This window comes from Clarias gariepinus, chromosome 23 (assembly GCF_024256425.1).
Source record: "Clarias gariepinus isolate MV-2021 ecotype Netherlands chromosome 23, CGAR_prim_01v2, whole genome shotgun sequence".
Lineage (NCBI taxonomy): Eukaryota > Metazoa > Chordata > Actinopteri > Siluriformes > Clariidae > Clarias > Clarias gariepinus.
This window is the reverse complement of record NC_071122.1, coordinates 21,003,342-21,029,312: the sequence shown is the minus strand read 5'-3', so window position 1 is coordinate 21,029,312 and position 25,971 is coordinate 21,003,342. Positions and strand designations below refer to the sequence as shown.

General features: G+C 38.9%; 2 protein-coding genes and 1 non-coding gene across 5 annotated transcripts; 2 read left to right on the top strand and 1 right to left on the bottom strand.

Annotated features, from left to right (window-relative positions):
* Positions 1–61: 61 nt before the first annotated feature.
* Positions 62–17,386, bottom strand: pbrm1 (polybromo 1). Of its 3 annotated transcripts, none has more exons than XM_053483755.1 (30): positions 17,277–17,386; positions 16,208–16,362; positions 14,777–14,874; positions 14,427–14,574; positions 13,788–13,937; positions 13,575–13,685; positions 13,409–13,477; positions 13,236–13,334; positions 12,665–12,750; positions 12,385–12,476; positions 11,561–11,777; positions 9,845–9,986; positions 9,036–9,130; positions 8,616–8,895; positions 8,335–8,440; positions 7,590–8,229; positions 7,291–7,502; positions 6,935–7,120; positions 6,608–6,765; positions 6,243–6,497; positions 5,849–5,994; positions 5,602–5,759; positions 5,316–5,499; positions 4,879–5,083; positions 3,765–3,966; positions 3,002–3,157; positions 2,486–2,641; positions 2,052–2,101; positions 1,366–1,579; positions 62–1,025 (listed from the first exon to the last, which is right to left on the bottom strand). In XM_053483755.1, the coding sequence occupies exons 2-30, from the start codon at positions 16,343–16,345 to the stop codon at positions 853–855; spliced, it is 4,926 nt and encodes a 1,641-aa protein (XP_053339730.1). In that variant the 5' UTR covers positions 16,346–16,362; positions 17,277–17,386; the 3' UTR covers positions 62–852. The 3 variants fall into 3 exon arrangements, with proteins under 3 accessions (XP_053339730.1, XP_053339731.1, XP_053339732.1); XM_053483756.1 differs by lacking the exon at positions 17,277–17,386 and adding an exon at positions 16,903–16,967; XM_053483757.1 differs by lacking the exons at positions 2,486–2,641; positions 17,277–17,386 and having other exon boundaries at positions 3,086–3,157; positions 16,208–16,461.
* Positions 17,387–18,356: 970 nt separating this feature from the next.
* On the top strand, positions 18,357–25,373 carry gnl3 (guanine nucleotide binding protein-like 3 (nucleolar)). Its single transcript, XM_053483644.1, has 15 exons — positions 18,357–18,457; positions 18,690–18,748; positions 19,014–19,154; positions 19,243–19,365; positions 19,473–19,562; positions 19,710–19,845; positions 19,926–20,029; positions 20,119–20,263; positions 21,172–21,259; positions 21,617–21,794; positions 23,173–23,315; positions 23,446–23,582; positions 23,727–23,962; positions 24,908–24,950; positions 25,090–25,373. The coding sequence occupies exons 1-15, from the start codon at positions 18,445–18,447 to the stop codon at positions 25,191–25,193; spliced, it is 1,740 nt and encodes a 579-aa protein (XP_053339619.1). The 5' UTR covers positions 18,357–18,444; the 3' UTR covers positions 25,194–25,373.
* LOC128511733 (small nucleolar RNA SNORD69) lies at positions 21,466–21,546 on the top strand. Its single transcript, XR_008356199.1, has one exon. It is a non-coding gene; the product is annotated as a small nucleolar RNA SNORD69 (small nucleolar RNA).
* Positions 25,374–25,971: the final 598 nt, after the last annotated feature.

Below are 25,971 nucleotides of genomic sequence, written 5' to 3'. Positions count from 1 at the left end.
TTTAATCCAAATCCTTGGGGTCTAACACCAAAAAGTAAGGAAGCATTGCTTATGACCCATTTGATTTGATTTTTAAGTAGAACAATTTATTTTTCAAATATTAGCTGAAAAAAAGGCAAAAACTCTGTGAATGGCAGTTTTATTGAAGCACTGGCTCAGCAGCAAATGATACTCGCTCTATGAAATTCTTTAAAGTTCATCTAAATGAAAAGTATAAGAAGGCCAAACCTTCTTGTGAAATAAAAAAACAAACACACACACACCTACTTCTGGTAGGGAACCACTTCACTGAACTAAATCTTCATTTGAAATGCTCACAGGCAAAATTAAGACTATTTTACTTCAATAACAAACGACATAAAGTCTTAAAACAAATATAGTCCATGACAACTGTTTCACAATACTGTATGAAAGTCTCTATCGTATAAATGGCGCGTGTGGAAAATGAAGGCATCGACAATCGTAGAAGATTGAATGAAAATCTCTATCTTAGAGCTAGAGTTAATAACAAACTAAAACACTAATTCTTTCAAAGTGCTAGGAGTCAAATTACACACACACTTACGAACACATAGGAGCTACTTTGGACATTTCTTCTTCTTCTTTTTTTTTTTTTTTTTTTTTACAAAACAACACATTCAAACTCTAAAGGTGACTCTTGCGTTAGCGAATGAACCGGGATGGTTTTAATTCATCGTGTCAGGTCCTAGAGTGTCAGGATTTAGTGTTTTCTTCATGTCAGGCCCTGTGACTGAACTTGTCCAGGTTGATGATGATATATCTGAGTCCAATCAGACCAGACATATTAGGAGACTGATACACGGAATGCCTCTGTGGGACTCCGGTACTTGTTTAGATGTTTTGGATGTTGTATGTTTGCCTGATGTTTAGTGTGTCCCTTAACATCAGGTCTCTGAGGCGCCACAGGGCGTCGGCCATGGTGGTGTGTGCCCCTTTGCTCTTCAGCCAGTGAGATGGAAGTCTGCTCTCCTGTTCTTTCGTGAGGCGGACGTCTTTCCTTCGAGCTGAGGTAACACACAAACACAAAAAATATGTTTTGATTAACTGGGTGTATAATGTTTGTGATTTACAATAAGTGACTAATGTAGAAATAAAATATGCAGAAAAACCTATATTGAAGATTTTCTGGTTAATTTAGCTTCACTGCTGTAAATTTGGTATTCTTTTAACACACTTTAACACACTTTCCACACCTGTATTTTGCACTGAGTGCAGGGAGTGTTTTCTCACTGATGTCTTATTTAACCCCCTAATTGGGCATCTAAATTTACATTTAGGATAAAAAAACAAAACATACATAGATATCCCTGGAGCAATATGCCTGAAAATATTATACGCCCTCACCTGACAATGTCTGGTCCCATTTGCTGACTGTAGTCGACTCTGCGTTGAGCCCTTCTATATACCTCAGGTAGGCCTCAGAATGGAGGAGCCGTTGCGGTTTTGGTGGAGGAGCCACGAATATTGGAGTGGATGGTTGTTGAAGAGAGGGCTGGCCCACCTGGCCTTGTCCTGGGTAAGGGGGCGGGGCCTGTTGGCTGCCACCAATCATGCCTGACTATAGAGACACACACAGGCTCTGAAATGTGTACTGGACAAATGTGCATTAGAAAAATGTAATCAATTTTGAGATCCCTTAAAAAACTCTCTGCATCCAATTTTTTTAACCTTGTCATCAAGTCACAAATATTACTAGTACATAGCAGCACTGGTATATTTATCTTTATGTACTGCTCCACATCACAGGTGTTATAATCAGAGATTATGATTGTATTAGTTTAACTAATACAGATTTAGGGCCAAAGCTCCCTTTCTAGAAGTTTAGATTCTCATTTGACGGTTGAATGGTGCACACACGGACAGACACTCTCTGTTAAGGGCATTTGGGGTTTGTGTTGTTTTGTATCATCAGCTTGTAGACAGCTCATAAATGTGGCTGTGCTAACCACATCGTAAAGTATGCGTAAGCAATCTCGGCTCAGGGTATAGTAACAGTTTGACTTTAATACTTATACCACTTTATATTTTACCTGGGCTCCATATGGGTTTCCTGCAGATCCAGTGCCCATTCCATTCATACCTAGAAAAGCAGTCACAGCAAACACACAAATTCAATACAAGCACTGAGTCAGTGTATATTTGGGATTATTTTAACCTACAAAAAGTGATTATGATCAGTGCAGAAAATTAGTTTTTTGGTTTAAATCTGGCAGCAGTCGCAGCAAACATTTTTACAGTGTGTAACTATAAAATATATAACCATCACAATACATTTGCCACATAGTATATTGCTGCTAGTATCTCTTTTACAGCACTGCTCTTAACAGAAGCTATTTCTCATGGCCAGCTCAGGCTATATAGTTTAAGCCCCTGAGCCTATGGTGCAGGTAGCCCCTCCAGTTTAAGTTCGAAAGGCAGACAGGAAGCAACTGCACAGGTGGACTGGGCATGTGGCTGTCCTTACCCACGTACGGCATGCCAGGGAAGCCATACATGCCCGGCGGGAGATGATGGTGTAAGAAAGGCAGGAAATGCTGGGGTATGCCAGCCATGCTAGCAATGCCATCAACCGGACCTGGTAGCGACAGCATGGGTGGGCGAAGAAAGCAACCCATCATGCCTTTGGGGAGTGGAAACAAGAAAGATGGCAACACCAGAAAAAAATCCATGCATCAGTAAAACATGCAGCTAACTATGGAGAAGGAATTCATGCGCTGTTTCTAACAAAAGAAAGCAAATGATCTTAAGAATGTTAAAACAAATAAGGGTTATGGTCTTTTTATACAGCTCATGCACATGCAACAGATTAACTCAAAGATTTGGACATTTTTTAATAGAGTGGACATTTATGTGACATACAATATTATACTATGTTATTGAAGATGAATTAAAGGAAATGAGGACTGGCAGTTAGGCTTCTCATTGCGGCTCTGTGTGGCACCAGTGTCGTGTTTCCACCAGCACAGCTAAGAGGGGTTACCTGCCATAGGCGACATGCTGTGGTTAAGCATCCCCATAGGGCCCGGAGGGGGCACCACCCCCATGAGCGCCCCTACTGGGGTACCTGCTCTCGGGGAGTTCTGCTGCTGAGCCGCTCTCTCACGCTCCTGCTGCTCCGCCACTTTGGCCGCCCTCTCTGGAATACACACACATACAGTTCATCCTGAATCTTTAATCCTTTTAAGTCTCTCTCACCTAAAGTTGGATTTAAAATTGTAGTACATCATATAGTTAATTCAAACACAACATACATATAAACCATGTTTTGGCAGAAAAAAAAAATATTTAAGTTGGTTAAAAACTTGTTTAAATGTTTATGATCCCTGACTTAAGGTGTGTATGAAAATAAGAGAGAAACAAAATTAAATATTAAATAAAAAATATTTAAAATAAAATGAAAAAGAACAAAAAAAGTTGGATAAAATAAACCGCTTCACATTCATTTGAACTTGAATTTAACATTGTTTTACAAAAAACTCTCATAATAAACTATTTTCATGTAAATTGCATTTGTAATAGAAAAAACTTAAGTAAATATATTTAAAATGCATATTTTTTTAAATGCTAATTTCTGCAAATAAGATTTTAGTACAGTAAAAGATCTGTATGAAAACCTGAAACATCATCTAATTAATTATTATACAATTACACAACCTATTTAGTATAATATTTGGACAGCCACAGCGCTAGAGATTCATATTATCCCTTTGGCCACACGCACTGCCTTTCCAATTCTGTCTCACCTTCATACTCGGCTTTCTTGGCCGATTCCAGATTTCTCCATTCGGTGCCCACCAGACGGCTAAGCTCACCGAAAGAAAAGTCTGGGTGCTGCGCTTTAATAACGGCCCGCATCTCGCTGCTGAACAGGATGTAGCCGCTCATGTTGATCTTCCTCTTCGCGCCCTCCTTCTTCGATAGGCCCTTAAAGGATTTTGGTGTGGACTGTTGGACAAACACATTGCGCATCCTTATATAATTCATGTACACTGTCCAACCAAAAGGGTTACCACCTGGATTTAAATAACAAAATAGTTAATAGCCTTTTACTGTATAATCACTGCAATGATTAATATGTTTCAGCTGGCAGTGAGTAGCTTTTCATTAAAAAAAAAAAAGTATTTCTTAACCAAGACATATCCTGAGGTCATGGCAAAGATGCTCCTCTGTTTCAGAAAGATTAAAAAATTGGCCTGCATCAAGAAAAAACTGAACTGAAGACATAACTGAAACTACAAAAATGTTGGTTAAGCATTGGAATTAGGGATAAACAGCTATGTAGCCTATGTAACCACTTACTAATCTGAAAAAGGCTTCAATTTGCTAGGGAGTATAAAGAACCGCGTGTGTAGCATTGGAAAACATTGGGAGCATTATGGTCTGGGATTGCTTTGGTCAGGTCTTGGTTCAGCAACGTTATGTGCTCAAAAAAATGAGGTCAGCTGACAACCTGAATTTACTGAATGACCAGGTTTTTCCATAAATGGATTTCTTTTTTCCCTGATGGCACAGCCTATTCCAAGATGACGAAGCCTGAATTCACAAGACTCAAATTATAAAGGAGTAGTTCAGGGAGCATAAGACATAATTTTCACACATAGACCTCATTAAGAACCTTTCGGGTGTGCTGGAGAAGATTGTCCCATCATCAGTACAAGATCTTTTGAAAGAGATTATTACAATCCTGGATGGGAATACTTTTTTCATAAGCTTATCAAAATGATGCCATGGCTATAATCAAAGCAATAGGTGGTCTAATGAAATATCAAAACCTTTTGTCTTGGGCAAGAGTGTATTTATTCCCTCATTGTATTCTGTGTATTTTTTCATGATTTGGTTAGAACATGTGTGAGTGACCTGTATTGGTGTGTATGACATCATGTCCAGATCGCTGTGTAGTGGCGTTTGGAGCTGCGACATTCCCTGGCCGTCCAACCCATCCCCGTCGTCATCACCCAGGTCCTCCAGTTCTTCATCTGTCATGTCGGCAAACTTGGCCTCCAGCTCTTCGATCTTCTTGTCCAAAAGTGGGGATGGTTCCTTTTGAGGCACAATAAGCTTCCTGTTGCATAAACAGATATGAAGTGACTAATTTTTTAGTTCCAGAATCAGTTACCCCAATAAGAATAGAGTTCAAGTGATGATCAAGTAATAATTCCATCTTTGAGAGTATGTTGCTCGTAAATAATTACAAATTGCAGTTACTGGAAAATAAATCACCTTTGGGGAACCTTTGACATAACAATGGCATCTCACAACATTTTTATATTCCTTACATAATAAAGGAAACTCACCTAAAATAATAGATTTCATCCTCTACTACTTTGGCGGAGAGCGAGAATCGTTTCAGGCCTTTAAACTTCTTCATCTGCTTTTCGCTCTCAATGTAACGACTCTCACACAGCAACACATCATCTTCAGGCACTTCAGTCGGACGGCATGACAGGTAGTCTTTAAATGAGGACACCGTGCACTTTCCTGAGGAACACGCATGCCGGGAATGAAACAAAATATTTTACAGAGCTCTAAAATTTTATAGTGAAATAATCTTTTCGATATAGATAGTGCAGCAGAGGATACCAGTAATGCAGGTCATGGGGCAGGACTCCTCCAGATTGCTTAGAAACACCTCTTTCTTATAAAACATCTTAGTGGGCTCGTGTTCAGTCTCCTCAGGATAGATAAAGATCGGCCCGAAAAAATAGGCGGCCCCGTCACGCACCCACATTTTCTCAATCCTGTTGCAATACACACAAGGGATTCAAAATGCAAATGCCACAAAGAAAGGAATCCAGCAAGTCTATCTATTTATCTATTTAATATGTACCTGCCCACACGGTGGCGCACTAGGCCGTGAGAGCGGATGTAGACGCAATCTCCCACTTTGAGCCACATGTCATTGTAGCAAAGCTGATCATAATATTGACAGCCCGGCTCACCATTGCTCATCTCCACAGGAACATCCTCTCTTTCCTGCAAACAAATCGATATTTTGTAATAACTACTTATAGGCCTAGATTAAGAAGAGCAAGTAAAATTCTAGTACTGTTTTTATATTGTTAATTTGTTTACAATTTGTGGTGGCCTCTAGATATTGATTTAGATTTGCCTAATTTAGAGATCACAGTAACAAGAAAAATTATCTTGAGATTACAGATCTTGTTCTAATCATGGAACAAGCACAGACGTCAGTTCTGTTGGATCTCTTTTCTGATTCTCACCTTATCAATAATCGAGGCAACAATTTTGTTGTCCTCTGTCGGCTCTGCAGTTTTCTCACTTTCCGGTTTCGGAGCAAACATAGAGGCCACCCGGACCACTGGCAACGGGACGTCACGAGGGACAAACTTGACCGAGCTCAGAGGCATGGTCCACATCTTGATTTTTTTAAACGACTTGGATTTGGCTGAGTAACGGGACTCGCAGACAAACACGTCCTCGGGTCGAAAGCCCTCTGGGCTGAGCTTGAAGTATTCCTGAATAATAAAAATAATAATAAATAAAACAGCAGAGAAAATATATAGATAAAGTTAATGTTCAAAATCACTTTATTCAGTAAGTTACATCAACAGGTAAAAGAACCTACCTTAACAAACATGACGACACATTTGCCCAGAATTTTGTTAACAGGAACTTTGTTGTAGTAGTCGCTTTTAAAGACTTCCTTCTCCAGAAATTTGCGTGTGGCGAGATGGAAAGTCTCATTAGGTCTGTAAAACCAGCAACCATAAAGCCATTTCTCTCCTAAGGAAAAAAATAAGGTTTGGTAAAGAGATCTTACTTCAAACGAATTTCACATTAAGTGTATAGAATCTAGGCTTTAATCTACTGTACATCAGCCTGCTCATAGTATTTCACACCCTGCCCTACTGTTTTCTTAAAATAATCCATCCACATCCTGTAAGTGTAGTACCTGTGTCGTCCTGCCAGAGGCGCTCTATGCAAACGATGTGAGGCTGGAGGTTTGCCTCAGCAGGCTCCACATAGACATATTCCCCTACATGATACATTCTGTCACGAAAACTGCAGTCTTGGCTGTAGGTGCGCTGGAGGCCTCCTTGCCAAGTCCCTGCAGATGTTTCCTCATTTTTCTCTGCTTCTGGTGTGGGAAATAAAAAAATAAAATAAAATTATTATACGGAATTGTTCACTGCAATTTTCATGCAATCAAGTCAATGTAGACTATGCAACCTTAGAAAAGCGATAGGGATCAATTGCTATAAAGCCAACAAGAAAGTTGTGGATACTATTTAAAACATTCTGTCAAACCTTTTTTTTCCTCCTCTCTTTTTAGTTTGTCTTCCTCAAATTCTTTGGGCAGCTTCTCTTTCTTTTCCTTCTCCACATCACTGTGCAGGTGTTTGGAAGTGTAGCTGAGTGCCGGGCTGAGCAGGATCTCTCCGTTCTTACACAGTTCATCTCTGATCCGAATGAAGAAGTGCTGCAACTCCACTGCATCCTCGAAGATCTCAGAGTCCGTCCTGTGACACATTCCAATTCTTTATCAGCACTCCGAAATAAACTTAAGTAAAGGTAAATTAAAAGCTTTAGTGTTCATGGGGGCTTACCTATGCATTCTCCTTGCCTTCTCTAGCAATTCAAACATATGGTCCTGGAAGACGTCTAACCTTTTGTAACGTCCTTTTTCCAAATTAGCACGTATGATCTCAAAGTTCAGCCGAGGCCTGTCAGGATTAGCTGGGTCCTCAGCTGTGACCTCGGCCAGCGAGTCACTATAGCAACGACCTTCGTCATCCTGGTGGCCCAGAACTGAAACAAAGAGGCTGCGAATCAGGTCCTGGATAAGACGAGGTACATCTGGAACATTGAAGTCGTCGCCTCCTTCCAAGTCTCTCCTGGTCTCCAGGAGGACCTTGTGAAGCACAAGGGCATCTTTGTAGATGAGTGACTCTGGCTCGTTATAGGTACATGCGTTGTTAAACATTAGCACAAAGTCCTCCACTAGAGCATCCACGTCCTGGTACTTATTAGCCAGCATGTGGCTTTTAATCCTCTCCATGTCTATGGGTCTCTTGATGGCCAGGTAGTAGTCTGGCAGTTCAGCTCGGGATGGCAGGCGCAGAAAGATGGTGCTGAGGCGACGACCTCTCTTATCTGTGTAGTTCTTTACTGCCTCATAGAGCTCGTTCAGCTTCTGCTGAAGTGGTGTCAGGTATTTGGATTTTTTGGGGGAGATCCCACTCTTTCCTGGAATTACATGGAATGGTTTTAAAGCTTTACTCTTATGGCTTTTATTTCGTTTTAAAACGAGATGCTATAATCTCATTTGCATATCATGTAAAAGTAACATACTTATTTTGAGTTTTGGTGAGATGATGTCATCGTCTTCTGGTGCAGGCCCAAGTTCTCGCTTTTTCTCCCGCATAATCTTTTCCAGAGTGTTAGCATCATTATACACCTACAGATAAGCCAGCATGTGAGATTCACACAAAATATTAATGACAGTGCATTAATATTAAACAATCTTTTTTAATTTGCTTACATTTTTTTAAATTAGTAACCAAACCATTTCAGTACTAAACTACATACACAGATTAAGGCCAGACACTACTCTACTACACTTTATAGCCCACCTGTGAGCCCTCTTCGTTGTAGTGCCTTGCATTACGAAACATCAGCTTCATGTCCTCCACCATGGCGTCCTCGTTGGTGTATCTGTCCGCTCGGATGTTGTGGTCTATAGTGCGCAGGTCCATGGGCTCAAGTATGATCTTATAGTAGTCTGGATAGTCTTTCTTGGAAGGCTTAACCATGAATAAGTCACAGAGTCGACGACCAGTACCCAGCTCTCGAGCCTCAGTCACAGCCTGGTACAGAGACCTCAAACGGTTCTTCTTGGTGTTCTTTTTATAACTTTACATCATTTAATGTAGAGCAAAACAAAACAACAACATTTAAATAGTTTGGACTGCATTATGAGAATGCAATGTTTAACCAGATTGATAAAGGCACAAGGCTTTATTGAGATTTACTGATATTGTGAGTGAATATACCTCTTGCGTTTGGTGGTGCTGCCATCTGACAGAGTGGAGGAGAGCATACTGTCTCCATCCTCATCTTCTCTCCTTCCTAGCTCTTTCCTTTTTAGCTAAAGACACACAGTCATCTATTTAAATTTACAGTCATTTGATTTTCATTTTAAAAAGTCAGTTTGCTCTTCTATTGTTGAAGATTGGAGTTCTGTCTTTTTTCTTAGAATTCTAACCTTAAACTCAGAATTTTTACTTTAATCTCAGAATTCTGACATTAAAGAATTCTCACTTTTTTCTCAGAATTCTGATTTAATGTCAGAATTTATATTTTTCTTCTCTGAAATCTAATTTTAAACTGATTTTTTTAAAATTGTGACCTTAAACTCAAAATTACTTTTTTTTCTCAGAATCCTAAACTTAATCTTAGAATTCTGACTTTAAATCTCAGAAATCCTAATTTTTGTTTCTTAGAATTCTGACTATTTTTTCTCAGAATCCTAACCTTAATCTCAAAATCCTGGTTTTAAACTAAGAATTCTGACTTTTCTCCCATAAATCTGACTTGAATTTGGAAAAAATGTCAAAATTATGAGAAAAAAAATGAATTTTGAGTTTAAGGTTTAAAATTTTAATCCCTTCTGAGATTAATGTGCAAATTCAAAGAACAAAAAGTAAAAATCCTGAGGAAAAAAAAAAATCAGAATTCTGAGATTAAAGCCAGAACTCAAATACCTTTTGTATAGTGGCCCTCATCCTCTTCTATATCAATCAGCTAAGACTGATGACAAAGGTTACACCCAAAGGAAAAGGAAAGAAATTTGGGAGAGAACCTGTAGAATGTGTTGTAGTTTCAGAGCCCGCTTGTAGATGTGGGAGGTGGAGACGTTGTAGCGCTTTGCATTTTCAAACATCATACTCAGATCAGTGTCCATCTGATCCACATTTTCGTATTCATTGTTCTTCATCTTGTCACTGAAAAGAGATAAAACAGCTGTAGTGCCAATGTATAAATTAACTAATGGTCAGCAAGAATAAAAAAAAACCTGATAAAATCTAATTGAATTCAACTGAAAAAGCTCTGAGTGTTTTCTAAACAAAAGCAAAATCTTTCAAACTATCATGAAAGTGAAAGTCAATCCAAGGAGGCACCAGAGGCACCATGTCTTTTTCTTCTCTCTTAGGTTATCCTGCATGGATGGACAGCCTCAAGATTTACTGTGCCGATTGCTGTGGGCGATACCACAGAGACACCCTAAAGCAGGATCTTCAATTCCAATCCTGGAGGGCCAGTGTCCGACACAGTTTGGTGACTCCTCTGCTCAAACACAGCTTATTCAACTAATCTGTTAATCACTATATTCAGCAAGTGTGTTTAGGTGTTGTTGAATTACAAACTATGCTAGACACTGGCCCTCCAGGAGTGGAGTTGAAGATCCCTGCACAAAAGGTTGTTGAGGATGCGCTCTCGCGTTCAACAGTTTATGCTCGTCTTATTGATTACTCAGGAAATTATTTGGATAATAGAAATATAAAATTAGAAATTCTAATGAAATTAAAAAGAACACTAATGCTTACAGAAAATGCTTCCATACTGGGCACAATTTGACTTCATACAACTGATAAGAGGTGATAAATAATGCATAATTGCACTATCCAGCATCTCGCACCTGAGCAAAGGTTCCTCTCATGATTTTGTCCTTTTGTCATTTTAGGGAGTATTTCTCTGTTTTGCTCATCTCGACCTATCCAGTTTTTTAAATATTTTCTAGACATAAGGGACTTAAGGATTAGCTTAAGCAGTCGGAGATGTACTCAGCAAAATAATACCAACGTTTATCAACTGATATCCAACATGTAACAAGACTGACTCAACCCTGAGCACTAAACAAATGGAGATGTGCCCTTAAATAGACCAAGGCACATGTGGAGACAGTTGCTTCTTATTAAAATTATGCCCTCTGGCTTCTTCTGGTGGCACCAGCTGGTCTTGCAATGTTTTTTGGTTGCTCTCTACCTTTTTCTAGTGACAAGAAAAGCATTATTATAAACAACCTACTTGTATGCATGATAATACATTCCTGTAAAACAGATCTCATCTCATCGTCTATACCGGCAGGGGGCCTGGAGCCTATCCCAGGAGATTTGGGGCATAAGGCAGGGTACACCCTGAACGGGGTGTCAATCCATCACAGAGCACACACAACACACACACAATTAATTTTAAAAAACGGTAATTAGCCTAACCTACATAGTCTTTGGACTGTGGGAGGAAACCGGGTTACCCGGAGGAAACCCACCAAGCATGGGAAGAACATGCACACTCCATGCACACAGAGACGGGAATCAAACCTGGCCGGAAATCGAAACTGGGCCCCTTGAGATGCAAGGCGACAATGCTAACCACTAAACCGCTGTGACGTCGTGTGTAACAGATATCAAATATAATTATATGATAAACATGATACAAAAAATTCGACAGTGTAGTTATGATTGCTATTTTACGTTTTCCATAAAACTGATAGTCTGCATTTTTAGCCCCACCATACCGAATCTGCTGGAGGGAGATGGGCTGGTTAATCTGCTGGAAGTAGTCTGGGTAGTCCTTCCTGGAGGGCAGTTGAAGAAAAGGCTCAGCTATGAGCTGCCCTTGACTGTTCCTGCCACCTCGTATAGCTTCGTACATCTGGAAGATGGGATTTGACATGTCCATGTTGGAGTGGATGCTTTTAGCCTCTGATTCTCCTTCGTCATAATGCACAGATCCTGAAATAACAGAAATACAGGCAGTTTATTTATCGCATACAGTGTACACGTATTGTGAGCTCTACAGTATAGGAATGAATAATACATTAAAAGAATGTACTAAATAGTTAATTTTGGCCACACTTCATAGTTTCTCTCTGATGAATTTGTGTTGATTATAAAGCCTAATGATGTCTTGGTCTACTGGTAGTCACAGGTCTTTAAACTTCATATTAAGAGTTACAAATGCCACACTTTCAATAAACTCTTACTTCTGAGTTAACTATTAAGGCAATAATGCACATCTGGCCATTAAAACAGCTAGGCAGCCAATTGTGCAGTTACCCATGTTGAGGTCAAAGTAATTAAAGGAGTTATGACACTTAAAACATATTTGGTTTCCAATTTTCTTTCCAGTCTTTTATTTTCTGTATAGTGTGGCCAATATGTAAATTTTTAAATGTGAAAAAATCATTTACAAACTGTAAAAAGCACAAAGTCCTATGTGGGAAGTATGAAAAATTCTAATTAATTATTTTTAGACTATTTTTAGACCAATTCAAAGTCTTCTCTTGTAACTCTAACCCAATATACCAGTACAAATAGCCAGTAATCAGGAGAAAGGCACCTGTGAGGATGCCGTCTTCATCGCTCTCTGAGCCATACTGTAAAGCCATAGTAATTGAAGAGAGTCTGTCTCCATGCACAGATTTTCTGTTCCTAATTAGGCAAAAACAAAACAAACCAAAACATAACAAAACACCATATAAAAATTTAAGTCAATCTCTGTCTTTTTTATTATTTTTTTTTTTAATCCTTTATTTTACCAGGAATGTCCCAATGAGATACATTATCTCTTTCTCCAGGGAGTCCTGTCTGCCTCTTGTTTACATGTTTTACGGACTAACCTGATACGGATGCTGCTTTTTAAAGGCTCCATGTGCTCGATCTCCATCTTCCTCTGGGAAAAGATCTTCTTGATCGTGTTCGCATCCTGTACGTTAATCATGACAGATTATTCTACTACACCCTAGGAACAATTTAATAACCAAAATATCTGATTCTTTGTCATACATTATACCACAGACTTTTTGACTAAAGTGTTATAACAGAAATAATGCTATTGTTTTTATAGTAACACCTGATGCACAGGGTCCTGTATGGCACACAGTCACAACCCAAGCCTAATAATTGAGTAAAATTTAGAATAAATAATCTTTAATGTGAGTTTTCTGTAAGCTAGCATTTATTTAACAATGAAGGAAGGAGTCTTTAGTGCCTGTGCTTTGTCATTCTTTTAATTAATACAAAACTATAGCTGTTAAAATATGGATTGCAGTGCTGTGGTGTAAGCACAACAAAATACCAGGGAAGAAAAAACGTCCCATTATAAGAAAATAATGCATCCTGTTTCTTATAAAGCATATCAGGGTGGTGTTTTATTTCTTGATTTTATTATACTTAGATATAATACATTACCTTGAACACCTGTGAACCAGGCTCATTGTATGTTTTGGCATTTTTTACCAGCAGGTCGATGTCTTTGGACATATGATTCACACTTTTGTAGTAGCCAATCTAAAAGAGAAACACATCTCATTTCGGCGGAAATTAAACGTTTCTTTTACACATTTAACGTGAACTAGAGATACCTGTATTCTTTGTGCAATGGCTTTGAGATCGATGGGCTCTTTAATAATAGCGTAATAGTCTGGATATTGCTGCAAATCAAACAGTAAATCATAAAGTGTAATTATATGATATTATTGTACTGTATATTACAGTATAAAATATTATCATGTTATTTTATGTTCCCACTAGTTTCGAAGGAAGTCTCTGGAACAGTTCGCTGACAAGTCGTCCGTGTTCGCTGTGTCTCAACACCGAGTCTAGTAGCTGTTCCAAAACTTCCTTAAGACTGGCTGTAGCCTAAGAAAGCACCGGACACAACTCGTTACTCAAGATCACGCAACTCTGCTTTAGTCCTATAATCTCAAACGCAATTTAAAAATATTCTCAGTTCAATCTGACCTCATCTTCCACAGCGCATCCTGGAGTTTCTCGGGCATCGTCACCATCATCATCATCTTCATCATAGTCTCCTCGCTGCACAAACTCATTCTTGGTGCGAATGTAAAGATCCCATAACTTACACGCAGCTCTGTACTCTGGAGTGTCGGGCTGGACAGAAGCGAGAGATTTTGGATTTATTTATTTATTTGTTTTTTTGTTTGTACTGTATTTACATTACAAAAATCTCCAACTTCTCCATTTATGGAATTTGTACTTGGTCAGGGCTCCTTTAAAATTTATTACTGCATTAGTGTGGCATAGCATTCTGAGGCGTTATTGAAGACCTGGTTGCTTTGATAGCAGCCTTCAGCTTGTCTCTATTGTTGGACTGGGTTACTCTCATCTTCCTCTTGACAATACCCAATGTTTTCTTAGGTGAGTTGGCTGTCCAATCAAGCACAGTATTATCATGATCAGCAAACCAGTTAGTGGAAGTTTTGGCACAATGGGTGATGTCCTGTATATGATATTTATAGGATAGCTAGTTATGTACTCTGGGTATGCTTACCCATACTGTTCTGTTTGTGTATATACAAATTATAAAGTTTATATGAAGTTTAAGTAATGACTATTTATTATTCAGTAATGATGGCTTACTTTGTAGTAGGTTTTAGTGTTGTTAAAGAGGAGCTGGAAATCAAGTGTGAGCTGCTCCACGTCGTCATACTCCTCCATTTTTAGCTTCTGCTGGATCTTCATCATGTCCATAGGCTGCGACACCACATCATAATAATCAGGCTGGTTCCTTTGGGAAAAATTGTAAAGGATTATTGTTCAGTATAGCAAAACATGTCCTGAGGCTATGCTATCACTTTATGTGTGATACAGTATAACGTTTCAGCTCAGTCAAAATGACTTGATATAAAATTTTAAATGACATCCTAATGCAAAACTTAAACTGTGACATATACTGTATGAACCCATGTTGTTTACTGTGTATGTCTTACCTTCTCTTTGGTGCTCTGATAAAGAGTTCGCACAGCATCCTACCCTGATCATCTTTATAGTCTCTGATGGTGTTGTAAAGTTCATGACACACTGCGATCTGAGAGGTCAAAGACAAACAGCCCTTATAAGACAACCAAATATGTCAGAACAGAACTAGTTTAGGACACACATAAGGAAAAAGCTAGGTTCTCTAAGGTTCTAATCTAAGTTAGAACCTGTTGTACTCTTCTATGCAGTTTTGTAATCAGGTGTAATATTTTACACCACAGCTCTGTTAAATTATAATTCTGATTGGTTGGAAAGTATTGCTTAAATTTCTATTGCAGCAGGCATCGGTTTATATAAAAGCACAGAATCTGTTTTATTATTAGGATGAGTCCCCGGTGTCAGCGCTTTGTGCCAATATGATTTCTGCATGTCTTATAACATTTACATTTAGGCATTTGGAAGATGCTCTTATCCAGAGCGACTTACATTTTTATCTCATTACACATCTGAGCAGTTGAGTGTTAAGGGCCTTGCTCAAGGGCCCAACAGTGGAAACTTGGTGGTTGTGGGATTTGAACCTGGGATCTTCCGAACCGTAGTCCAATGTGATAATAGGAAATAACACGTATGCATACCCCGATCAGTTATAACATTATGACCCGCCTAATAATGATTAGGTCCCCACTCATAACCATAACAGAGTGACGCGCTATGGGTTTAGACACCTTTATATTATAATCAGCAATAACCTTTTGACCAATCTGAGCTACAGTAGCTCTTATATGGGATCAGACTACACAGGCCAATGTTCCCTCCCCATGTGCGTCACTGAGCCTTGGTTCCCCATGACCTTCTCTGCTTCACTTATTTTCCTTCCTTGCAGCACTTTAGATAGGTCCTGACCACTGCAGACTAGGAACATTACATAAGAGCTGCAGTTTTGATTCGCTCTAAGCCAGTAGTCTAGACATCACAAATGCTGCTTGTCAAAGTGACTCATCCTTACGCTTGCCCAATTTTTCTGCTTCCAACACATCAACTTCAGGGAGAAAAGTTCACTTGCTGCTTAATACCCACTTTTAGGTGCCAAATTGTTATGTCTAGATGGCAACTACAACAGTATAGGTCTTATCTGATGTTCCTGGGCTGCAGTGGCCAGGAACTACTAAAATTTTTCCAAAAAAGGAAAACCTGTGAACTGGCAACAGGGTCATGTACATTCAAGGCTCTTTGATGCACATGGGAAGCCAACGCTGGCCCATGAAGTCCAATTCAACAGGGGAAAAGGTTAATGCTGGTGTAAAAGGACGTCAGAAGACACAGTGCATCACTGTTTTGATGGCAAAACGAGAACCTACTCAAAATTAGAACAGTTGGTTGCTGTGGCTGATCAGTATAAAGCAAAACTTGCTATCATTTTCTATTTCACCAGAACTGCTCACAGGATCAACGGTAGGAATGTTTGCCGTTCTTCTCCTCTTGCGGCTGGATGAGGCGGTTGGCGCCGACTGGCTGTCTTCAAAGTCTCCACCGCTCACGCTACTGGATGGAGAGGTGGCCCTCCTCCGCTTTGAGCCCATGGTGAAGTTGAAGGTTCCTAAATGAAAAAAAAAAAATAAATAAAACTACTTTCAAGCACTTGCTAATAATTAACTTTTTTCTAAAAATATAATTCTGCTTATCGTGGTGTGGCAACAGGCGGGAAATGTTCTCCTAGAGGTTGGGGGTGGGGATGGGGAGGGGGGGGTCTCCATATGTTCTCAAGTCAGCTGTGAGATACAATACCACCAGCATGATGCCAATGATGCCTCTCAGGGGGATATCCGTGTACAGTTGCTTTATTATTTAATAATTATTACATACATGCAGTCTATCTATAATCTGATCCAGATGTAGTAGAACTCTTGATGCTTACATTGATCCTGGTGTGTCTGTAACAGGCTTTATGAATAAAATGAATGGAAATATTACACTGTGTTTAAGGTTATGTCTTTAACTTGTTTTTATTCTGCGTTGATTTTATTGGAGATGCATGCCAGGACGGCTCACGTGCAAGAATGCATGCATGCATGCATGCATGCATACACGCACATTTACTTTACAAAGACAAATGCATGCACGGAAAATCTTTATAAACCTCTGAGTAACTGCGGATGATTTTGCAGAGAGCTGATCTAACTCGTGTCGAGTGTGGTGACGATGTGTTTGGGTGACAGCTCCGCATCGGCGTCGCTACAGGACTACATACACACAAACACAAAGGCAGCGCATCCAAAAAAAAAAACCCAGCGCACTAACGTGCTACAAAGCACCGCGCCGCTTTAAACCTTGTTTCTTACACGCACACTATCAAGTACGCGAGTGTGCATCCTCAGACGCAGCCCGAGCTAGCAGCTTAGCCGAGGATTCTTCTTCACCAGCGCTTTTCTCTCCAACACCGGGGATGCTAACTCACCCTCAGTGGCCTGGGGGAAAACAAACCCAACCCTCTACGCGCTAAACGAGCCTTACCTGTAGTTTATTATCAGCCTTCCTGCGAATGTGAGCAAAACATTCGCAAAATCCTGATTGATTTATTATTACGGGGGAAAATTAACCATTTGGAGTGCGTTATTTTTTCGCACCCGTATACAGAAAGGTCCCGCCTCCTGCGAGGGGATTGGCTAAAGCATGTCAGACTGACAACTCGGCTCGCCATGCGATTGGGTGGTTATAAAGTCTTTCACCGTTTAGACCATAGCAACCGTAACAATGGTTGTAAAGTGACCCTATTTCTGATTATTTTTTATATATACAAAATATATATACCACATACATATCAAGTTTTATATAAATATATAACATAATGTAATATACATTTCACATGAGATTTTGCTGCATAGCTCATACACTCTTGCACCCGGTATACATTTAGATCTCATCAAGCTGAACAACTATGCATGTCATAGGCTCTACTCAACAGGAAGTCAGTTATTTTGGGTTGTTTGCGAAACACAAGCGGCTAAATGACATCATATTGATGACATCCTACAGGTCTTAAATTGCTCAACAAGCCGACAGGTTGTGGGTAGCACTTGGCAGTGATGGCAATAATCATTGTTGCACTGCAATAATTATTTATATTAATTATTATTATTATTAGTAGTAGTAGTATTCATTGTGAAGAAGAGAAAGATGTTGATCACCAAGACAATGATGATTCAAAATTAAAATTTAATTTACAAATACTATGACATTCGCTCCATAACAGCAAACAGAAAGAAATTATACATAACATACATAAATTATAAAACACTTAGAAATCAGACAATGTTAAAAATCTTTAAAAATTTAAACAAATATGTAAAGAAATATTGTTCAATTTGTTTAAAAAAAAAGAATAAAAACTTAAGCTTTTAAAATCTACAAACAAATAATAGTTTTAATAATTTAATTTTATTAAATATTAAGCCAGAGACCTTATGAATTGTAAGATAATATAATGTTAACTGCTGCTTCGTAGACCAATCCTGGTCCTGATAGAGGCGGGGTTCGGCGCAAAACAGGTGCAAAAAACACATGCTTAGGGCGAGAGCGAGCACAGGCGGAACCGGAACCAGATAGCAAAAAAAAAAAAAAAAAGCCAAATTCGTGCACGAGGAGAATCCGCGTGCGAGGTCTGCGCGTGGCAACGACAACCATGAAGCGACCAAGTAAGTGGGTTTATAAATTATACATATATATATAATTGTTTAATTATAAAACGTAATGACAGCGGGGGTAAATAATGAATTGTATTTGTTTAATTTATTTACATTGTGAACGGTTGTATATTTAATAGATTTTGGCAATGAGTTTGAGACTGAGTGATCCAGTATAAGCTAACTATGCTAACAAGCTAATCATGAAGTAACCAAAGTTATTTAACATTTTGTCTTTTTTTAGAGTTAAAAAAGGCGAGTAAGCGCATGAGCTGCGCCAAACGTTTTAAAATCCAGAAAAAGGTAAGACCTTTGCATATATAACGTGGGCATTGAAATAGTTTCACTGATAATTAGTTCCTATTAATTTACTGTTTTAGCTGGTTTTGCCTTGTCATGCCGCAAAAGCAGTCTTTTCCCTACCTAAATGTACTACTTGGGGGTTTATTAGGGGTTTATTAGAGTATAAAATCCCCTTTTTTTTTTCTCCCCTCTCCTTCAGTCAGGACTATGCATTTGAGTTCAGTTTTGACATTTTGATTTTTCCTCCCTCCTTCGCTTATTCTAGGTTCGCGAACATCACAGAAAACTTAGGAAAGAAGCCAAGAAAAGCGGAATCAGCCGAAAAATCAAGAAGGACATTGGCGTCCCTAACAGCGCACCGTTTAAGGAGGAAGTCCTCAGAGAAGCAGAGCAGAGAAAGCAAGAGGTAGTCCTGAATAAGATGTCAGATTGTTTTTGCCTTGTGTGTCTTCATATTTCCCCAACCAATCCACCTGTTTCTCTGCACGGTGCAGCTCGAAGAGCTTAAAGAAAAGAACAGATTAGCGAAGCAGAAGGAGCGAGCCAAGAGAAAGAAGGGCAAAGAAGAAAGCAATGAGGACATTCAAGCAAAGAAAAGGAAAAAGAAAGTGAAAAAGGTGATTTTGCGATTATTGTATGTAAAAAATTACAGAAAGGCAAAGTCCTTATTATACTATATGCAACACGTTGCCTTGCTCGTTAGTCACTTTTGTTGCTTTTCCAGGAGGAGAAAGTAAAAGCACAGAGGACCGCTAGGGCAGCTGTCGCAAAAGAGAAAAGTGCAAAGAAGTTCCGATGCAGCGAACTGAATAAGGTGAAAATCACTCTGATCTTTCAGAAGCCGTTATAACTGTGTTATTATTATTATTATTATTAATAATAATAATATGTAGTAGACGAATTATATTTCAGGATGATACTAGGTGTGCTGTTTGTACTCATTTTGTCATGTCCGCCTCAGGTTATTGAAGCCTCTGATGTGATATTGGAGGTTTTGGATGCCAGGGACCCAATCGGTTGCCGCTGTCCTCAGTTGGAGGAAGCAGTTTTAAAGCATGAGGAAAAGAAACGGCTCCTGTTTATCCTGAACAAGATTGGTATGTGACCTGTACACTGTTGTGTTTTCTGCGGAAGAGCACTCATTTAAAAACTGAGCCGTTTTTCTTTCCGTCACTAGATCTTGTGCCCAAAGACTATTTGGAGAAGTGGGTCCAATATCTTCAGACACAGTGTCCTACCTTTGTCTTCAAATCATCTCTCCATCTCCAGGACAAGACAGTGGTACGGACAAACCAGCAACTCTTGGCCTTTTTTATCATTATTATTTTAAATGAAGACTTTAATATAATTTATTTTCTGGATGTTTCTAGCTTGAAAAGAAGCAGAGAGCAGCCAACGGTACCGTTGATCACAGTAGAGCAGGAAAGTCGTTCGGCTGTGATTGCCTCCTGCAAATACTCGATCTCTTGGCTGACAAGCAGGGCAGTGAGACAATGCTGAAAGTTGGTGTCGTTGGTAAGACGTAAATTTAACACTGCAAACTTCACATTAGAAGTCTTGATACATAAAGTGATGTGTAAAGGTTACATATGCTCACCAAATACTCCAGTAGGTACGTCTTGCTAGCACTGAGCTGGATCCCATTTTGCCTTTAGAACAAGGTGCTGGGAACATTCCTTATAGTTTTTTATATTCCCATGATAGCATCATTTAAAGCATGTGAAATAGCATGTTCCATTGGTAAGGGGCCCAAAATGTGCCAATAAAATGTCACCCACACCACTACACCATAACCAGAAGAAACTATTGCTACAAGGCAGAATGGAGCCATGCTTTCATGTTGCCAAATTCTGACCCAATCATCTAAATGTAGCAGCAGTAATCAATTCAAGACTACTCAGCCCAGGTAACGTGAAATCCTGACGTGAATCCACACCAAATGTGCCTTCTTCGGCTGTATTGAATCTGCTTCAAGGTTGACGTATGTTTAAAGAAGCTCTTCGGCTTACCTCGGTTGTAACAATGTTATGTTAATAACTGTTGCTTTTATATCAGCTTAAACCAGTATGGCCATCTCCTCTGACCTCTGGCATCCACAAAACATTTTCACCCAGAGAACTGTTGCTATTTTCACACCATTCTCTGTAAACCCTAGAGATGGTTGTGCATGAAAATCCCAGATCAACAGTTTCAGAGATACCCAGACCAGCAACATCAACCATGCCATGTTCAAAGTCACTTAAATCACATTTGTTCCCCATTCTGATGCTGTGTTTGAGATTCAGCGGATTTTTAGGAATACATTCATTTGCTGCCCTGTAATTGGCAGATTAGATATTCGCATTAACGAGCAGTTGAACAGGTGTACCTAATAAAGTGGCTACTGAGTGTATAAAGCCTAAATAGTCTAATTTTGATTTTAGGTTTCCCTAATGTTGGAAAGAGCAGCATCATAAACACTTTAAAAGGCGTCAGAGCGTGTAATGCTGGAATACAAAGAGGCCTGACCAAGTAAGTTTATATTTATGGTCCCTTCAAAGGTTTCCAGTTCAGTGTGGGACATTAAACTTGGAGATAATAACCTAACCAATTAAGGCATTATTCCTAGAAATTCTAATATGCGATTCACAGAGGTGGACTTCTAGCTTCTAGTAGCTGTTTAGAGTCTGTGCCTGGACTGGGAACCTTTGCTATACATTTTTATATACTGTAGGAATTTTATGAAGTATAATGATGAATTGTATTGATCTGACCACAACCGTGAAGTCTGAATTCAATCCAACACTGAGCTTCAAAATGTTGTTTTTGTTTTTTAATGAACTCATAAAGAAGTTCTTTGATTAAGCATGTATTATTGTTATTATCCAGATGTATGCAGGAAGTGCATATCTCTAAAAAAGTGAAGATGATCGACAGCCCAGCCATAGTGGCAGATCCATTGAACTCGGCTGAGAACCTGGCTCTCAGGAGTCTACAGGTGGATGAGAAAGAGGAGAATCCTCTAGAAGCTGTCAATGCTGTGTTGAAACAGTGCAACCCACAGCATGTGAGTAGAATTGAAAGAGTGATGTCTGTCAATCTGTGGACATGCACTGATCAGCTATCTCTTACTGATATTGAGTAGGTCTCCCATTTGCTCCCAAAACTGATGCAGTTCTGACACCTTACTATTACCCCTTTTCCACTGCTCTGGTTCCCGTGCCAGTTCCCAATTTTGAAACCAACGAAACAAAAGCGCTTTTAGCAATTTGGGCATCCGCTGAGATTCAGCATAAATTGGAAAGTGCTTTAAGAAAAAAATAAAAGGTGTATGAAGAAATAAGAGAAGAACTAATAGTTGCAGGCTTCACACGAACAATCGACCAAATAGTGAATAAGCTAAAAAAAAAAACTGAAGAAAGACTTTCAGCGATTATAACACGTCAAATAAGCTGCCTTTGATTAATGAAATACATTTTCATACTAGTTTGGAGAATGACCGGTAAACTGACTTCTTTTCTGTTTAGTGGGCGTGGCCTGTGACGTATTATCATGCAGCTTTCGCTGAGCTCCTGTCTAGTGTAAATGCAGGCCGGTTCTCGGTGGTTCGGCACCTGGCACCAGTGTAGTGGAAATGAGGTATATGGGATCTAGGACTAACCTTTTTATCATATTGCGGTTCATCAGTGAGCCTTGGCCACCCGTGACCCTTCACCGGATTTCCTTCCTTTTGTTAGAGGTCCTGACCACTGCAGACCAGGAACATCCCACACGAGCTGCAGACTTGAGGTTGCTCTGACCCATCTAGTCATCACAGTTTGGTCCTTGTCACAGTAGCTACAGTAATAATATCTCGTTACAATGGCGCCTGGATGTGGGTGTGATATTAGTAATGAAACATTTTGTTAAAAGCAGAAAATATTTAATATCATAAAGATTTGGGTGGCTTTGACAACGACCAAATTCTGATGGCTAGACGACTGGATCAGGAAAACTCCACAACTGCAGCTCTTGTGAGATGTTTCCAGTCCGCAGTGGTCAAAACCTACCAAAAGTAGTCCAGAGAAAGAACATGGTGAACCAATGACCGAGTCATTGATGCACGTGGGGAGCAAAGGCTGGACATTCTGATTTAATAGAAGAGCTACTGTAGCTCAGATTGCTAAAAAGGTTAATAATGGTTCCCATGGAAAAGTGTCAGAACAGTGCATTGTTGTTTCGGAGGCAAAAGCGGAGACCTACTCGTTATTTGTGATCGGGATCAGTGTATATGCTCCTTCAGATTAGATTAAAATTTATTGACTCATGTACAGAGCCAATGAAGTGCATAAGTGGCCTATTTACAATAAATTTTTTGGTTATGACACTGGAACTAATTTAAATAGATTTCAGTGATATCACTGCTTCTTGGTTAATCACATCTAAGTGTATTGTTTCATCTTTAGATCATGTTACAGTACAACGTCCCAGACTACAGAAACTCCTTGGAGTTTTTAACACTCTTTGCCAAAAGGCGTGGCTTGCTACAGAAAGGTGGTCTGCCCAACATGGAGCAGGCTGCAACTGTGTTTCTCGACGAATGGACCGGGTGAGGGTTTTTTTTTTTGTTAACTGATGTGGTCTAAGCAATATATTTAACTTGTTTCCTTGTTGTATGTAAATGCATTATATAATTATACTGATAATTGCCTGATTTTGAAATTGTTTGTATCTGCCAGAGCTAAATTAAGCTTCTGTAGCAAAGTACCAGAGAGAGAAGGACTCACATCACACCTCACTGAAGCCATGGTAGCAGAAATGCAGACAGCTGTGGACCTGGACAAATTGAGAACGGGCAACGAGCAGGTTATTAAAAGTGAGTTTAATCTTCAGTTTTCTTTTTGTCTTTTTAGTTTTGTGCACATTAACATACGATTGTGTTTAATTTAGAAAGATTACTGCTTCATGACAATTTGTCAAATCTGCTTGTTGTAGATTTTAACTCAGTTTTTTCACTCAGGGATGCGAAATCCAAGACTGTCCAGCACTATTGTGTATAACTCGAAAGGCCTGACTGCTGGGATCCTGAATGTCAGTGAAATCCCTGAAGAAAATCATGTACAAGAGGAGAAAGATGAGGAGGAGGAGGAGAAAGATGATGAGGAGGATGATGATGATGATGATGATGATGAAGAGGAGGAGGAGGAAGATGAAGACATCTTTGAGAAAACTGAAGAAATGGAGGACATTCAGGAGGTACTTGGGCAGATTTCAAAACATTATATTCTGTCGGATTCTTCACACTATTTTTTTTTTTTTCTTTCTACCAGAAATCAAACAATTATTTCAATGTAAATGGCTTTAAGGTAGCATTATAACAAATAAACCCCAGGTTTTTACACTTCCTATTGATTACGTTGTGTTTAGTGATGGAAATCACTGAGACCAGCCGATACGATATCAGGCATTAAGATTTTACATTTCCTGATTCAAAATGTATTTTTTAGATTTCGTTACAATTGTAAACGAACTAAGTGAATAATTCACACCTACTACAAAGGATGCTGTGCTGCCTGCCAATGTGTGAATAGTTTAGAACACATCTGCAGGATTATAAAGGAATAGCAACACATTACCATCTTAAATTAAAAATAATAAAAAAAAAAAAATGAATTTCGGAGTCAGTAAAATTGCAATACATGACTCAATCGATTTTTACCCATTCACTTTCCAGTGTCTTAAATTTGTTTCTGTGGATTAAAAAAAAACACTTGATGTTTAACAGTATGATTAAAATGTTAACATTATAAGGGCATAAAAATTTTTAAAAGAAAAAAAGGCCAGATATACAGTGTAGTTTAATCAAACCACTAATGAACAATTAGTGGTTTGGCAATCACAATCTTAATTAATAATAATTTTAGCATATGGATAAACACTATAAACTGCCTGACTGCAACTTGATTGTCCATAAATTCATTATTAATCTTAGAACATGTTTAGGTGCAAGTGATGAGTAATGATGAGTACATGGTGTCATATGTAATACTTGATGACTTTTTAATCCAACTCTGAACTCATCAACATTACTGTTTTCTATATTACTGGCTAAATTCATTTGCAGAACTTACAAAATACAACCTGTCTTATTTATGGATTCTTCTTCTGCCTTGTCCTTTTCACGCATGAAACGCATCATAGATCAAAACCCCTGACTTAAAGAAGACCCAAACTCAGACAACAGGTAAGTAGTAAAAGGTTTTTATCTTCCTCAATCCCCTGAAATTCCAACACTGCTTATAAGGGCTTAAATTCTGCATTTGGTAAAAACTTTGATATTTTATTACCTGACACAGCTATATTTCCCTTTTTGTCACTTGTAGGTAAAGGAAAGAAAGGAAAAAAACAACCTGCTTTTGTCAGCATTGACCTGCTGTCTGTGCAGAAGCATGATGACGCCTATGATTTCAGCACTGACTTTGTATAAGATGTCACATCGACAAAGAACATTTCACCTGGACAAGTCGGCCAGTGTGGCGATTATATCTGTGCAAAATTAATAACCCACTGACTGAAATATCTGGATGAAAATGCATTTTTCTGTCTTTCTGACAGAATCAGTTGTATATACGTGATGGATAATTAAACAAACTTTTAATTTTCTGTATTTGAAGTGATGGCTGACTTTTTATTTTAAGGGACCAGAAATTTCAGTTTAAGCTAAGGTGATTATCATACATGCTTAAGAGCTGTACTGAAATTAATGCAAAAGTCTGCACAGTTTTTTTTAGTACAGTACTTGTAACAACTTGTTACTTTAAAATGTGTGCAACAGTTCTGATTTGTCAAGATGGTTTTGGGTGTTGATTTTTGAAAACACAAAATTTTACTGTCTAATATTGTCTCAAGCATCTACAGTATACTTCTTTCAGTTTTTAAAGTACATTTACAGTATTTAACAGACTACTTGGTCCAGAGCGACTTTCATATGTGCTTTGAAGTTTCCATCAATAAATATTTCCTTACACTGGCTTACTAGGTTAGGACCATGAGTCAAACATTGTTTGGAAGGATTTTTTTTTTTTTTTGGAGAGTTGAACCAAATACCTAAGTAACAGGTTTTTAGACATCGTTTAAAGATGGGCATTCAGTTGTACCAACATCTGGAGAAAGTTTATTCCTCCACGTACTGTTGGGGGCCAGAACAAAAACAGTCTAAATGCAGGTCTTCCTCAATTCCTGAGGGAATTGGTGTTCCAGTGGAG